The sequence below is a fragment of the Myotis brandtii genome, unplaced genomic scaffold (assembly GCF_000412655.1).
Source record: "Myotis brandtii unplaced genomic scaffold, ASM41265v1 scaffold36, whole genome shotgun sequence".
Classification (NCBI taxonomy): domain Eukaryota; kingdom Metazoa; phylum Chordata; class Mammalia; order Chiroptera; family Vespertilionidae; genus Myotis; species Myotis brandtii.
In genome coordinates this window covers 4,308,569-4,323,206 of record NW_005363836.1, presented here as the reverse complement: position 1 = coordinate 4,323,206, position 14,638 = coordinate 4,308,569, and the positions used below count along the sequence as shown (strand labels likewise).

General features: G+C 37.8%; 1 protein-coding gene across 2 annotated transcripts in view; it reads left to right on the top strand.

The window, feature by feature from the left end:
• ERICH3 (glutamate-rich 3) overlaps positions 1-14,638 on the top strand; it is a 109,230-nt gene that overhangs the window by 72,766 nt on the left and 21,826 nt on the right. For both annotated transcript variants that reach the window (XM_005871917.2, XM_005871918.2), the window contains one exon: positions 8,268-8,504. In XM_005871917.2, the coding sequence (XP_005871979.1) occupies positions 8,268-8,504 (237 nt within the window). The remainder of the gene's footprint in view (positions 1-8,267; positions 8,505-14,638) is intronic.

Below are 14,638 nucleotides of genomic sequence, written 5' to 3'. Positions count from 1 at the left end.
TTTTTATGAGATTTTAATATTAATAAAAAGAAAAGAATTTACTTTAGTTAACTACTGGTATGTACCTTGATAAAAAATTTCTTATAACATTTCTTATAAGAATAAGAGGTACGTGATTTAAAAGCTTTGCAGTTCCACTCTGCTATGTATAAAAGTTAATAAGCATCCTATGTTAATATTTTTCATAGGTGCATAATTGCAATGGGCCTTGACAAAAAACCAACTTCGCCAAAACCTAGGAAACAAAAAAGTCTTGAGAAAAGAGAGGAACCAAAGGGCGAGGGGAAACTGAGGAAGGATAGAGCATACATGGTCCCAAGAAGGAATGAGATGGAGGGGAGCAAAACCTCTTCAGTCTTTTTTTCAGCCGACGAAGAAAAAACAGGGGTTGAAGATGTAAGAACTGTAGAAGAAGAAATGGAACGTAAAGGAAAACAACATGTTTGGGAAGATGACCAGGAAAATATATTTAAATACGGTAAGATAACAGGTGACACAGGGTTCTGTTGTTGTTACTGAGGTTGTTCTTTTGCTTAAGTCTTTAAAATGTGATTATCGAAATTTGCAAAATTATTTATTAAATGTTGTCACTGTTCTGGCATTTAGGTGATCCTATTACACGTGAGGACTCCCTGACCACCTTCCTCCACTGTTTTGCGTGGAGCTCGTGTCACCTACCTTAGAGGAGGGCAGGCCGAACTCTGCAGGGCCTGAAGTTGCTTGAGGAAGAGAGGAGAGGAAGGGGAGTTTAGGGCTGCTGCGTACATGAACTAGAGGCTAGGAGGCTATTCACTTCTGCAGAGAGAGACATTCTAACCAAACAGAATTTTGCCTATTTGTTTTTTAGTATTTGGGTATTTTTTTTGTTAATCCTCACCCGAGGATGTTTTTCCATTGATTATTTTTTAGAGACAGTGAAAGGGAAAAAGATGCAAAGGGAGGGAGGGAGGTACGGAGGGAGGGAGAGAGAGAGAGAAAGAGAGAGAGAGAGAGAGAGAGAGAGAGAGAGAGAGAAGAGACATCGATGTGAGAGACACAGCCATTGATTGCCTCCTGCACCCACCCTGACCGGGCTGGGGAATGAGCCTGCAACCCAAGTACATGCCCTTGACTGGGAATCAATCCTGTGACCCCTCAATCCACAGGCTGATGCTCTAACTATTGAGCACACTGACCATGGCTTTTTTTTTTTTGTATTTGAATGCATAGTACTTGCTTTGGTGATACTGGTGATTATTGATGGCATTGGTCTCTCTCTCTCTCTCTCTCTCTCTCCCTCTCTCCACATATATAACTATATTATAGTAATAACAACAATAAAAGTGCCAGGCAGTGAGCACTGAGCCACACACTTTACACTGTGTCATTTTATCCTCATCATGTCGTGTGGTAGATATTATTATTATTGCCTCCGTTTTATAGGTTGGGAAACTGAGATTCAGACATAGAGAGAAAAAGTAGCAGAACTAGGATTCAAACCATAGGAGAGGAAACACTTTTTCCCTTTACCCATCTTAGGTTCATTGGCTGGGTCCTTATAAGTTAGACTGACAAAAGATATTAACAAGGGGAAAACACAGAAATTTATTAGCACACACATCACACAAACATGTGGGAGCACTTGGAGCCGAGTAACTCAAAGGAGTGGTTAGAAATTGAGTTTATATGACATGTTAACAAAATGAACAATATATTTTTAGTGAAGTAATAGGACAAAGGAAAAGGACTTTGAGCATCCAGGGGCAGCAAATTGTGGAAAGGCTAATGATAGATAAGGTCTAGTTTTACTGATGTTTGTTAGGTTGACTCCTCTGGTGCCTATCTGGATAAGGTCTAGAAGTTGTCTTCTGTGATTAACTTTCCATACTTCTTGCTAGAAAGGGAAGGAAAACACTTTCACAAATGTATGTCTTGCTTTTAGGCAAATGGGTGCGGCGGGCAGGGGGGGTAGAGAGCTTTCTTGTATCTATGTCTTCCCAGTAGATACAAGAAGCCATCAGCTCAAGATAATCCCTATGCCCAAATTGTGTATTTTGGGGTGGCATACTCTGCTACTCTTCAATACCCAGGTTTGCCTAATTCCAAAGCTCAGACTTTCAAACATTGTCAACCTCCTATTCTGCACAAGCTATGCTTGACGTTACCTGGTTGTGGGTGATACAGCAGAAATGGAGTTGCCTCAAAATCTCAGACATCTCTCATAGCAATATGTTTACTGATACATCTCCTAGGGCAAAGGAAACTAAGGAGAAAAACAAATGTGACTCCTGACCACCTTCCTCCACTGTTTTGCGTGGAGCTCGTGTCACCTACCTTAGAGGAGGGCAGGCCGAACTCTGCAGGGCCTGAAGTTGCTTGAGGAAGAGAGGAGAGGAAGGGGAGTTTAGGGCTGCTGCGTACATGAACTAGAGGCTAGGGGGCTATTCACTTCTGTAGAGAGAGACATTCTAACCAAACAGAATTTTGCCTATTTGTTTTTTAGTATTTGGGTGTTTTTTTTGTTAATCCTTACCCGAGGATATTTTTCCATTGATTATTTTTTAGAGACAGTGAAAGGGAAAAAGGCGCAAAGGAAGGGAGGGGGAGAGAGAGAGAGAGAGAGAGAGAGAGAGAGAGAGAGAGAGACATCGATGTGAGAGACACAGCCATTGGTTGCCTCCTCCTGCACCTACCCTGACCAGGCTGGGGAACGAACCTACAACCCAACCAAGTACATGCCCTTGACTGGGAATCAAACCTGTGACCCCTCAGTCCACAGGCTGATGCTCTAACTATTGCGCACACTGACCATGGCTTTTTTTTTTTGTATTTGAATGCACAGTACTTGCTTTGGTGATACTGGTGATTATTGATGGCATTGGGTAGGCACAATCTATATGACTGTATGGTGGTAGAGTATTCCATAGCTAGAAACAGTTGCCATAGGCTTGGGGTCCTAGAGTCTAGCTATTCACCTTTTTGTTTTCTTATTCTTTCCCTCCCCTCTTCTTTTCTCCTCTCCTCCCCTCCCTGCCCTTCCCTTTTCTTTCCTCCATCACTATTTCTTCTCTTTTTCTCCTCCTTCACGTTTTCTTATTCTTTCCCTCCCCTCTTCTTTTCTCCTCTCCTCCCCTCCCTGCCCTTCCCTTTTCTTTCCTCCATCACTATTTCTTCTCTTTTTCTCCTCCTTCACTTCTTTCTCCTCCTCCTCCTCCTCCTCCTCTTCCTGAGTGCTTCCTAATCAGTCTCACTCTCTCCCATGTCTTTAAATGACCTCTGTGTCATAACAATGCCCAATTTTATTTTTAAATTTTTTTTTTCCAGCTTATACCTCTTCTCAGAACACTAGATCTCTTTTGTGTTCCGCTGCCTGGTGATCTCATCATTCGGATGCCTCATACCTATCTCAGATAGAACATATACAAAACGGTTCCCTTGATCCAATCCTTCCCAGCTTTACCCATCTTTACAGTTAATCCAATTCCGCAGCTTAGAACCTGGAAGTTATCCTTGCTGCCTTGCTCACCCTCAACCTCCACATCCAATCTTCATCTAGTCCTATCAAGCTGAATTCCAGTTTACCTCTGACATATCCACTGCTTTCTCTGTCTCTTACTGCCCTCTGACCCAGAGCACCTTCATCACAGCTTGACTATCACACTGGTCGCTTAACTGACCTTTTTACTGCCACTCTTGTCTCCTTCCAACTTACTCTGCACCCACAGTTAAAGTAGTGGGATCATGTCTCTCTCCCTTGCATAAAGCCCTCCAGTTGCTTTCCATTGACTTAGGATAAAAATCCCAAATCTGAATAGGCAGTTCATACAAGAAATTCAAATGACCAATGTGCATACCGAAAAACAACAGTCTACCTCATTTGTAACAAGGAGAACATAATTTAACCAAAATAAGATACCATTACACTTTGAAGAATGGTTAAAATTGAAACGATGGACAGTTTTGAGTATTATCAAGGATTTTGAAGAAAACAGGAACTTTCATACACTACTAGTGGTAGTATAAATGGTATAACTATTTTGGAAAACTGCTAGGCATTAGCTACAAAAGTTGGATGTATGCTTACCCTGCGACCTAGTTCAAATATGTATATACTTGAACCAGGAGACATCTGCAAGAATGCTTATAGCAGCATTCTTCATATTAGCCAACAACCAAAATACATAAATGTCCATGCACTAATAGACAGACAACTGTGGTATATTCCTAAAATGTGGTGTGTCGTACAATGGAGTGCTGTAGAACACTAGAAATTAATGTAGCTGCACAGTTCAGATGAGTCTCATAAAGTCGAGCAAAAGAAGCCAAAAAGAATACTATATGTTTCCAGTCATATAAAGTAAAAAAAAAAACAACAAAAAAAAAAACCAGACAAAACCAAACTGTAGTGTAGGCTATTATTTAAGCAGTAAAACTTCTTTAAGAGCAAAGGTGTGGTTACCATAAAAATCATATGGGCTCATTTGAGGGAAAGGAGAACTTTGTGACTAAGATTCTGTGGGGCTGTCAAGCTATTGGTTGACCAGGGCGGTGATTAGATGGGGGTCCACTTTACAATAACTCGGTAAGCTTTACATTTGTTCCTGTATTTTTCTAAATAAGCAGTACATTTCATAATAAAAAAGGTTTTAAAACCCTAATATAGTGTTCTATTATAATTCTGTAAATTGCTTCTAGAATTCAAGTTGCCAAATACGTTTTATACACAAAATACTTTGCACGCTTGCTCTACAAAACAATGAGGACAATGAGAAAACCAGCTCATCTCAGACTTCTCCACAGAGTTCTATGCTCCTTTTCATCGGCTGTGTGTGTGCATGTGCATTAAACTCCTCTAGGTGTTTGTTCTACTATTTAGGTTTCTTGTGAGGAAGTAGGTAGGAAAATCTTTTAAAATTTCATCAAATAAAAATATGCTACAGACAATAGGGTACTGAAGGCTGGGGCGGAGGCGGGCTGGAGGGGGTCAATGGGGGAAGAAGGGGGACATATGTAATACTTCCAACAATAAAGAACTATTAAAAAAAGAAAGAAAGAAATGGAGCTGCCTGAGAATCCCCCTTATATGCAGAAGACAAAGCCTGGATTGCAGGAGCGATGGCCTTGGGTTGGGATGGCTTGTGAAGAGGCTGCATCAGGAAAGGGCACATCCTCGGTATCTTCCTCACCCCATCTTGTTGCTGCCCAAGGGTTTCAGGAATCCAAGGCAGTCACCCCAGGGCTGGTGGGCACCGGATTCTATGCTTGTTTGTTACTGAAATCATGTGACTATCTTCAAAAAGTTTTCCCTTCTAACACTTTGACCCAGTTGCCTGCCTCTCTCCACGATCCCTTCTAGTCTTTATTGTTATCTTAGACTGAGAATTTAGAAATATTTATAGCAACAGAAATAACAGGGAGATTCACAAATGGGATGTTTTCCCATTTGTTTTTAACTCTCAAGACCTGTAGGTTTATTAAAGCCGTGTTCAGTAGAGGCTTTTTGTTTTCTTCATTTATTCTCTCTCAAACCAACATGACCAGTGCTGTGAGTTAGCATAGTTGATGCCTATAATACAGCTTTTCCAAGATTTTTCTTCTGGGTTGACTAGTTAATGGACTTTAATTGCCCATTTCCATTAAAAAAAAGAAAAAAACAGCAGCAGCAAGGCTTCAGCTTTCCGCAGAACAGTGGCTGATGGGAAGGGCACGAGAAGCTTGAGGAGGTCAGTGAGGGAGGGTTGCAGCTGGATTGATGTTGACCTCTTGCTGACTCTCTTCCTCATTAGTGAGGATGGTAAACAACAAGCTAATTAAAATCTCAGGAAGCGGGAAGATGAGACGGGGGAGAAAATGAATTCATGAAAAGGAATCCAGAAAGCATGCCACCAGTTCATTCATATTAAAAACACGGGAGTGGATGATACAAAGGAGGCATGCTTTGAGCTGTAATGCTAAGAGAATGTGGTTCATAGAAGGCTGATGTTTAGATGCGATGATAGTGGTGGGTAAAATAAAACCACAGCAACCTTAAATTTCATACTTTGGGAAAAAACGCAGAAGCTCCTGCAAAATAAGAGGCAGGGACTATTCGTGTGGTCACTACATGTTCCTTCCATTTTCTGCTCTGCTTCAATAACATAACTGTAATTGTGTTCTAATTGTGGACATTTGTACATCGCTGGTTTTAATCAGGTGCTTCCATCAAAGTGTATATAGAGCACATACTGTGTGTGTAATTTCTCTTGTTCTACAACCAACTCCCTCCATCCCCCAGTCACAATCCCTATTGCTACTAAATGCCTAATAAATATTGAGTAGGCACCTACTGGCTGTGGCACTGTTCTAAGCATGTTCCAGGGTTGATTGCTTTTAGTACCACAGCTTTTTGAGGCAGATTGCCTAAGTCACATAGCTAGTGAATGTTTGAACTGGGACTTGGACAGGTGACTGCCTGACTCAAAAACTCTCAATTTTCCCCATTGATGGAATTAATACTATCTAGTATTGTTGGTGGAATTACCTAATTTACTCATGTGCTCTCTGGCCCCCTGCTTATCCTGTGACCAGGAGCAAATATCTGTAAAGTGATATATGTGTGTGTTTCTCCCTGTGTGTGCATTCTGTGGCTAGCCTAAACTTCTCCTTTTACAAAGTTTTCCACAATCCCCAAATGCCTTTCTGCTCCCCTTTGATTCCATTCCACTCATTTTGTACTATTTCATATAATTAATCAAACCCTATATAAAAATCCATTGCCATGGAGATCAATAATGTTGAAACAAACAGTACTGAGGACTATGTATACACACTACTATGAGTACATATCTCTTCTGTAAGTATGTCTTATTTTCTCAACAAAAAGTGGAGATACCTTGATGGTAAGTGTTGTGTTACTGTAATATCTTTTATCTTCCAATATAAAGGCTTATTGATTGATAGCTAACTGGGCCCAGTGAAGAATTATTCTATTACTTGGTCTGAAAATTTAAATCAAAAGATTCATTTGTTTTTATTCTATTTCCTGTTTGCTTCGTGAAATATAAGCCAAATTTTTCATCTTCTTGCGTACTTTATAATTCTTACTGATAATAATTTTCACTTAATGTTCTTCATATTAAATCTCTTTCATGAAAATAATCTTGTGATGAATTCTCGTTGCTTTTATTTAAGTTTCTGATTTCACTTTTCCTCTTACATCTCCTTCATACATTCTCTGCATTAACAGGTTTTTTTTTAATACACATAGGGCTTGCATTTCTAAATTAAGTTTCTTTCATTGGACAGGGTGGATAGCTCTCATGTATTTACCCGAGAGGCCCCCACCACTGGAATATCTAATAACTAAAAAATTCAAAATAGGGAAACCTTTACTTTCCCTGTAATTTTCATCTTAAAGATAATTGTTTATTTGCTTAATTGATTCTGCATGAAATCCTTTTGCTCTCTATCCTCAGCATGTTGTCACTCCAAGATCGTTAGTTTTTAGTGAAAGAAAAAGGGGAACAATTAAATATGAAAGGTGAACATTTCTAACCACAAGGGACAGCTGGAGTTCATATGATGTGACAATTTTCTTTTTCTGCTGCAGACTTGTTGCACCTCTGCAGGGAATGAAGCAAATTAGTGGCTGTGACAGTAATATTCTATTCTATACAAATTTTTACCCTTGGAATATAATTATTTAATTGATTGTAGGGATGAATAATGCATATGATTGCAGTCCTGGCCTAGGTATAGAATTCTTCATAATGCCTTTTCTTGAGGTCCATTTGGTTCTCAAAAAAAATGTGCTTTTCACAGTGTTACTTCTTAGGGCCTTTGGACTTGATTAATTACATTTTTCCACTTCACTATTCATTAACTTGATATCCAAATATTTTGAACATTTTTATATGAAATATGACCTCACTGGATCTGCAAATTAACTTTCATTATTATGATCCTATTCTCTTCATTTTTTAATTTATTTCTAATTTATTGTTTTCTATCAAGTTCTTCTCTTGTCCATTTTGGTTATTGTTAGATGATGTGCTTTTGTAAATGAACACTTATTAGGTTTCAGGCATGTCATTTGGAGCCTCATTTCTTTTGTGCTCTTCTATATGTAACTGATTGCAATCTTTGATCATTCACTGTTAGTTTTCCATGTTCACTAATTGTGTGAAATAGAAGTGAAGAAAGACCCCAAGAAAAGAGGATAATCGAATCATGGTTCTCATTAAAGTGAATTTGGTTAAGTGTTAGGGATTCTATTTTCATTTTCACAGTGGATAATTTTTTCCCCTCAGAATATGAAGAAGATTTTGAAGTAGACGAGGAGAAACAAGATGAGAAAGCTAATAAAGAAGGACAGGCTGATGATCAAATGAATGAAATGTCAAAGTCACCATCAGATGATGAAAAAGATAATTTAGACCCTGAAAAGGACAGTGAAACCTCGTCACAGAAGGCACCAGATGCTGATGACAGTGTGAAAGATGAGAGTGATGGATGCTCTGATAGTGAATTGGAAGAAGATAAACAAGGCAAGTCATTTAGTTTATCATATGACATGGACTGTTGAACAAGTGTGCATTCCAATTTTCTTCTTTATGTTTAACTAGAGGCCCAATGCACGATATTTGCACAAGAGTAGGCCTTCCTTCCCCTGGCTGCCGGCACCAGCTTCCCTCTGGCACCCAGGACCCAGACTTCCCTCCAGCCACTGGCAGACACCCGGGACCCAGGCTTCCCTCGCAGCCCCAGCTTCGTCCAGAAGGATGTTTGGTCTAATTAGCATATTACACTTTTATTATTATAGACTAGAGGCCTGGTGCATGAAATTCGTGCATAGGGGGAGTCCCCTCAGCCCAGCCTGCACATTCTCCAATCTCGGACTCCTCGGACATCCCTCTCACAATCCAGGACCACTGGCTCCTAACTGCTCACTTGCCTGCCAGCCTGATCACCCCTAACTGCCTCTGTTGGCTGGCCTGATTGTCCCTAACTGCCCCCTCTGCTTGCCTGGTTGCCCTTAACTGCCCCCCTTGCCAGCCTGGTTGCCCCAAATGCCCCCACCCACTGGTCTTGTTGCCCCTTACTGTCCCCCCCCTGCCAGCCTGGCTGCCCCCAACTTCCCCCCTCTGCTGGCCTGGTCACCCCTAACTGCCCCCCGGCCCCACGCCAGCCTTGTCGCCCCACGCAGCCTGCTGTTTGGTCTTTACTGTTATTGTGATGGTGTGACGGTGTCCTGGACAAGTTGCATATTCCTCTATTATTATTATAGATGAGATAATCTTCCTTTAAGGGAATGTTTAGAGCATATTTCCCCAACCAGAGGGTGCTGATCAATCAGTCTTCTGCAAATATCCAATTATGGAGTGACTCTTTAATCCTTCTTCTTTCCTTAGTTTGGTAAGATTTTTTAGCTGGATGTCAGGTAAAAGTTATAGTGACACATCTGCTGTTTACTTAAAAAAATATTTTTTTATCATAAACTATCCCCCCTTATACAACACATACACATACACACACACCATTTTATGGCTCTGGAAAAATGAACAGTAGCTTGTACTCAATTAAAGAAAAAGTTGAAGATTCCTGTCTTAGGTTCATTTTTTTTTCTCAATTTACTTTGGACACATGATAATGGCATATTAGTTTCATGAAAAGATTATCTCTTGGCAAAAGTGGCCTCCACACAATTTTCAAGCCTAAAATAACTCTGAATGGTCTCAGGGAAAACACAGATCTTTCCATTAGAGAAAGAAACCCTCATCGTATGAGAATATCTTAAATTTTTAAGACCTTTTTAAAGATTTTAAGTCATGGAAATTATGTCCAATCAAAGAAGGAACCCATTTACTTTAGACTAGAGAATGAGGTCATATTATGATGAGTTTTTGAGTTAATCTTCACTTTCCTCATTGCTTTCACCTCTCAAAATTTGTTCTAATAAAATCTCAAAAGTTTGAATTTAAGGACTATATTAGGATAATATGAAATAAGAGTAAATTAAGTAATCAAGTTATCACCCAAGCAAATATTTATAGTTCTGCTCTCTTCAAGAAAAAACTCAAGTAAGCCTATTCTAAAATTCCATGCACACATAGACAAGATGATAAAGAATAGAAGTTAGAGTTAAAAAGAAGATAATTTTACTAGGAACAATAGATGAAATCATGACTATGCTTGAACCAAAAATTTAATCCCAAACTTTCTGACAAAGTAAAGAGTAAGACATAATGTAAACATTTAGAATGGTGTTACCTATCAGTAAACTTGAAAACCATGTTTACTCTAATTTTTATTACAGTTGAAAGAACCAGTCAAGATTAATGGTCAAACACTGAAATATTTTTTTATAAAGTCTTAAAGTAGACCTTTTCTATAAATTCTCTTACTACTTACATTTTAAGTTTCTACATGTGCCTAATATAAGTTATTTTCTCAATTTGAATGTCAATATTGGGTTTATGTATATAGTCGTATCTGAAATGGAGAAAGTTAAAGAATTCTATGGAAAAGTGGAGTCACCTGAATCAAATTTTAAAGAAACTATACAAATGACTTGAACCTGGAAAAGGATTGAAACTGTGTTTGCATGTAGATATAACTGGTTCAAAATACAGGACTCAATTTTTTAATTTCTTCAATAATGGTGGGAAATTAGCAAGTGTTGGTTTCATAAAGATTCAGTACATTTATTTAATATATGGTCATCTGACATTTTTGTGCTACATAATCAGCTTGATTTCTTGAATCAGATAGATTTTTTTCTAACAGTAATTTTCTTTTTATGTTCAAACTGAGGGTGTAGGCAATACTTGGATCTTCCTTGAAGGGAAAACTTAAGTCATATAGACACGCAATAACTGACAATGATATGTAAGCTTTAACGCTGAATACTGCTTATATATAAATAATTGGAATTCTGTGTTTAGAAAGGCATTCTATAGTTATTGTTTATTAAGATTATATTTTGTGCTAAGCACTGTGCTAAATATTTTCAATGAATTATCTGATTTACCTCCAACAATAAGCAGGTACTTTCTTTATATCTCTATTTTACAAATAAACTTGGAAATGGTGAGATTAAGTAACTCTCACAGCCAGAACTCACATTACCAACTGCAGAGCCTGAATTTTGGAAAATACAAATATAATGTTTCTCCAAATAAGAAAATCTCTGCTTATATAAAATTAAAGCAAATCCCCTCAATAAAAGGATTATATTGCCTTAAGAATAAACATTTTAGAGACATTTATCTTGAGCTTTTAAAAATCCTGTTCTCTAGTCTCTGTTTTTGTTTCTTTTTAGTTTTGTTTTATTTTTAAACAGAGGAAATAGAAATGGAGGTTTTTTAAATTTTACCTTAGTTCATGTTTCTCCTCCTTGGATAGACTTCCCAATCGATTCCCAGGCCTTTGCTCAGTTCCAGCTCATCCCCCTCCTCCTCTGACACATTTCTACTTCATCAGCCTTCACTGAGGTCTTTACTTTATGAGACTCTATCATTCAGTAGTTTGGTTTATATTTATGTTTTTTGTGTGTTAAATTTTGCTCAAGGTAATTAATTATACCAGTTCAGAACACACAAATTATAGGAACTGATAACATCTCTAAGATATTATCTTTGTTATTGCTCACAGAGGTGATTTCCTAAAAGATCTTTTGTAAATATTAAGCAAGTACAATTAATTTTTTTTAATACCGAGAACACTAAGGTACTTTTGTTAGTGTCATAAAATCTAGTTACATGTATGCTATATGATTATTATTAGAATTTTATTGAAAAAAAAAGATATTATCTTTGTTATTGCTCACAGAGGTGATTTCTAAAAGATCTTTTGTCAATATTAAGCAAGTACAATTAATTTTTTTAACACCGAGAACACTAAGGTACTTCTGTTAGTGTCATAAAATCTAGTTACATTTATGCTATACGATTATTATTAGAATTTTATTGAAAAAAATTTGTATAAACTTTGCTGCATTATATAGATATAGAATATAGAATATTTTAAATAGATATGTAGTGAGAGTTATTAGAATGTATAAAATCTAGTCCATAAGTGTTGAGGAATTTAAGAGCCAATAATTTAAAAAATATATTTTATTGATTTTTTACAGAGAGGAAGGGAGAGGGATAGAGAGTTAGAAACATTGATGAGAGAGAAACATCGATCAGCTGCCTCCTGCACACTCCCCACTGGGGATGTGCCCACAACCAAGGTACATGCCCCTGACTGGAATCAAACCCGGGACCCTTCAGTCCACAGGCCGATGCTCTATCCACTGAGCCAAACCGGTCAGGCAAGACCCAATAATTTTATTGGCTAACAATTTTGTCTTAATTTTCAATAATGATATTATTAAGCTATACTTTTAGAGCTTCTTTGTATCTTTGGTATTTACATCAAAACTTTAACATTATTATGAAATAAAGTGTTTGTTAATCTTTCTTTCTTCCACTGTCAGGCTTGTTTATTTTTCTCTTTGTTTTGATAACCTGACCCTATGTTATTTAAAAGCTTCCCTTTTAGTGTGTGGAATATCAGAATTACAGATTTCATGCAGCAAACAAGTAGCATGTATTAAAAATGATAATGTCATGATAGATTTCTTGGAACACTCTCCTGAAAAGCCAGACAGCACTTCATCTTCAAAAGCGTAAGAGGCATATTGTGACCACTGAATCCCAGACACCAGTACATCCCTTTTATTGACATGATTAAGAATCTTGCTCTTAGTATTTGGATGTGTTTCATTTGAACCTGCCTGCACCTGTTCCCAGAGGGCAAACAATTGCCCAGGCTGTCACTCTTGTGACAAGTTGGCCCCATTTAAACTGCCAGCTAACAATTGCACCGCCGGCCTTGATGAATACACCGTGCTGAACAGGGTGTGAGTGATAGAGTGCTAGGGACTGAGAGCTGACTCAGAGAAGACCCTGCTTTAGGAATGATGTGTGAGACTTCCCATCGTTTATAAAGAGGGACAGCTTCCCTTTCTCTGCATTTGTGTTGGCAACCCCAGCTGCTAATTCGCCAAATGAAAATATATTGTCGTAATGAATGTTGTAAGGTTTAGGGGACAGTGTCATGATACTAAGAATATACTTTCATCCTTTTATGGACAGTTTAGATGATAGTGCCTATGAGTAACAGCTAAAGACTAAGTAGTTCCTTATGAGAAAGATGTGAGAAGGGAGTGGGGAGTGGGGAGACAGTGTTCATTCCTAGAATACAAAGTGAAGAACTTAAAAATTAAAGCAAATATTTTTTATTAATAAGAAAGATAACATTTCCCTTGTGCTATTTTCCAGTCTGTTGAACAAATAGGCCGTATAGAAATTTAAAATCCCAGAGTCACAAAAATATTCTATTTACTTGACTTACAGACTGCAAGGATCTCTGTCTTCATTTCTTGGCCTATGGGCTTGAAGAGATGCATATGAGGGAAGGCTGCTCCTCAATATGATATTATACATGCTATGAAACCACACTCTGTGCACTTCAGTGTAACTTGTCTGCTGGTTGGGCCAGAAAATATTAAAGGAAGATTGTAGGAGGCCTTTTGGTCAAAGTCTATGTGTGATTTTTGCATGATTAGTCAAACTTTAATTTTTCTTAATGGTAAGAATTCCTTAATTGCCAGGACTGACCAGCAGACCCTGACCAATGGATGAATGATTACTCTGACACATGTTTCTGTGAAAGAGAGGCTAAGGGACTACTTGGCTGTAGCCACCAAGTAGCCTCATTCACCTGCCTTCTTAGGCTTTTACTGTAACAACAGCTTGAACTAAAATTAACTATTAGATACTATCAGCAAGGTAAGCATCTTTGAGAAAACATATGCGTCCTTTAAGCAAGGATGTTTTGAAGTCTAAACATAAAGATTCCAGTAAAATACCTGGGGCTCTGACTTGTTTGGAAAAGTCAAGGCAGGGGCTGCCGCCTTCGGCAAGGTCTCAAGGAGGCCGCCTACCTTTCAGAGAATCCTCCTTATAGACTCTCCCACCAAGTCCCGTGCCTCCCCACACTTAATCTATATTTACTTTTCAGTTGTTGAAGTAGGAAGTCATGGTAAATATTTAAATGCAGCAGCATCTTTTAGTTTACATAAAATACTTTCCATGAAGTATTTTTTTTATAGCTTTGAGATTCAAAGCAAAGGCACTACCCAGGCACCCAATAAAATCTTATGGAATGCCAGGCTGTTTGGCTAGATTAATGGATAAATGTAAAAAGACTTAGGCAGTAGTACAATGTGACACATGATTTTATTATATTCTCAGTATTTTAAGTGTTTGTTTTAACGTTTATAAAGTAAAATTAGAGGTAAAGATGAAGGAACTTTTAGGCTTTTTTTTTCTTTTTCTTTCCTTCCTGCTATGTCTACATTTACCTGTAAATATTTATTCTTACAAAGTAATGTATATATTTCTCATTGATGAATTGAGTAATGAATGATCAGTATGAAGCTATATGCTCTCCCATAATACTAATAACTAGTTACTGTTCATAGATGAAATTTCATGATTTCTATTTATATATTCATTAAGCATATATTCATTTGACAATACTGAATGCAAAGCACTTGTCTAATTAGCATTATTGTACATGAAAATATTGACTGAAACACAGTATCTAATATAAACAGATTTGATGGATA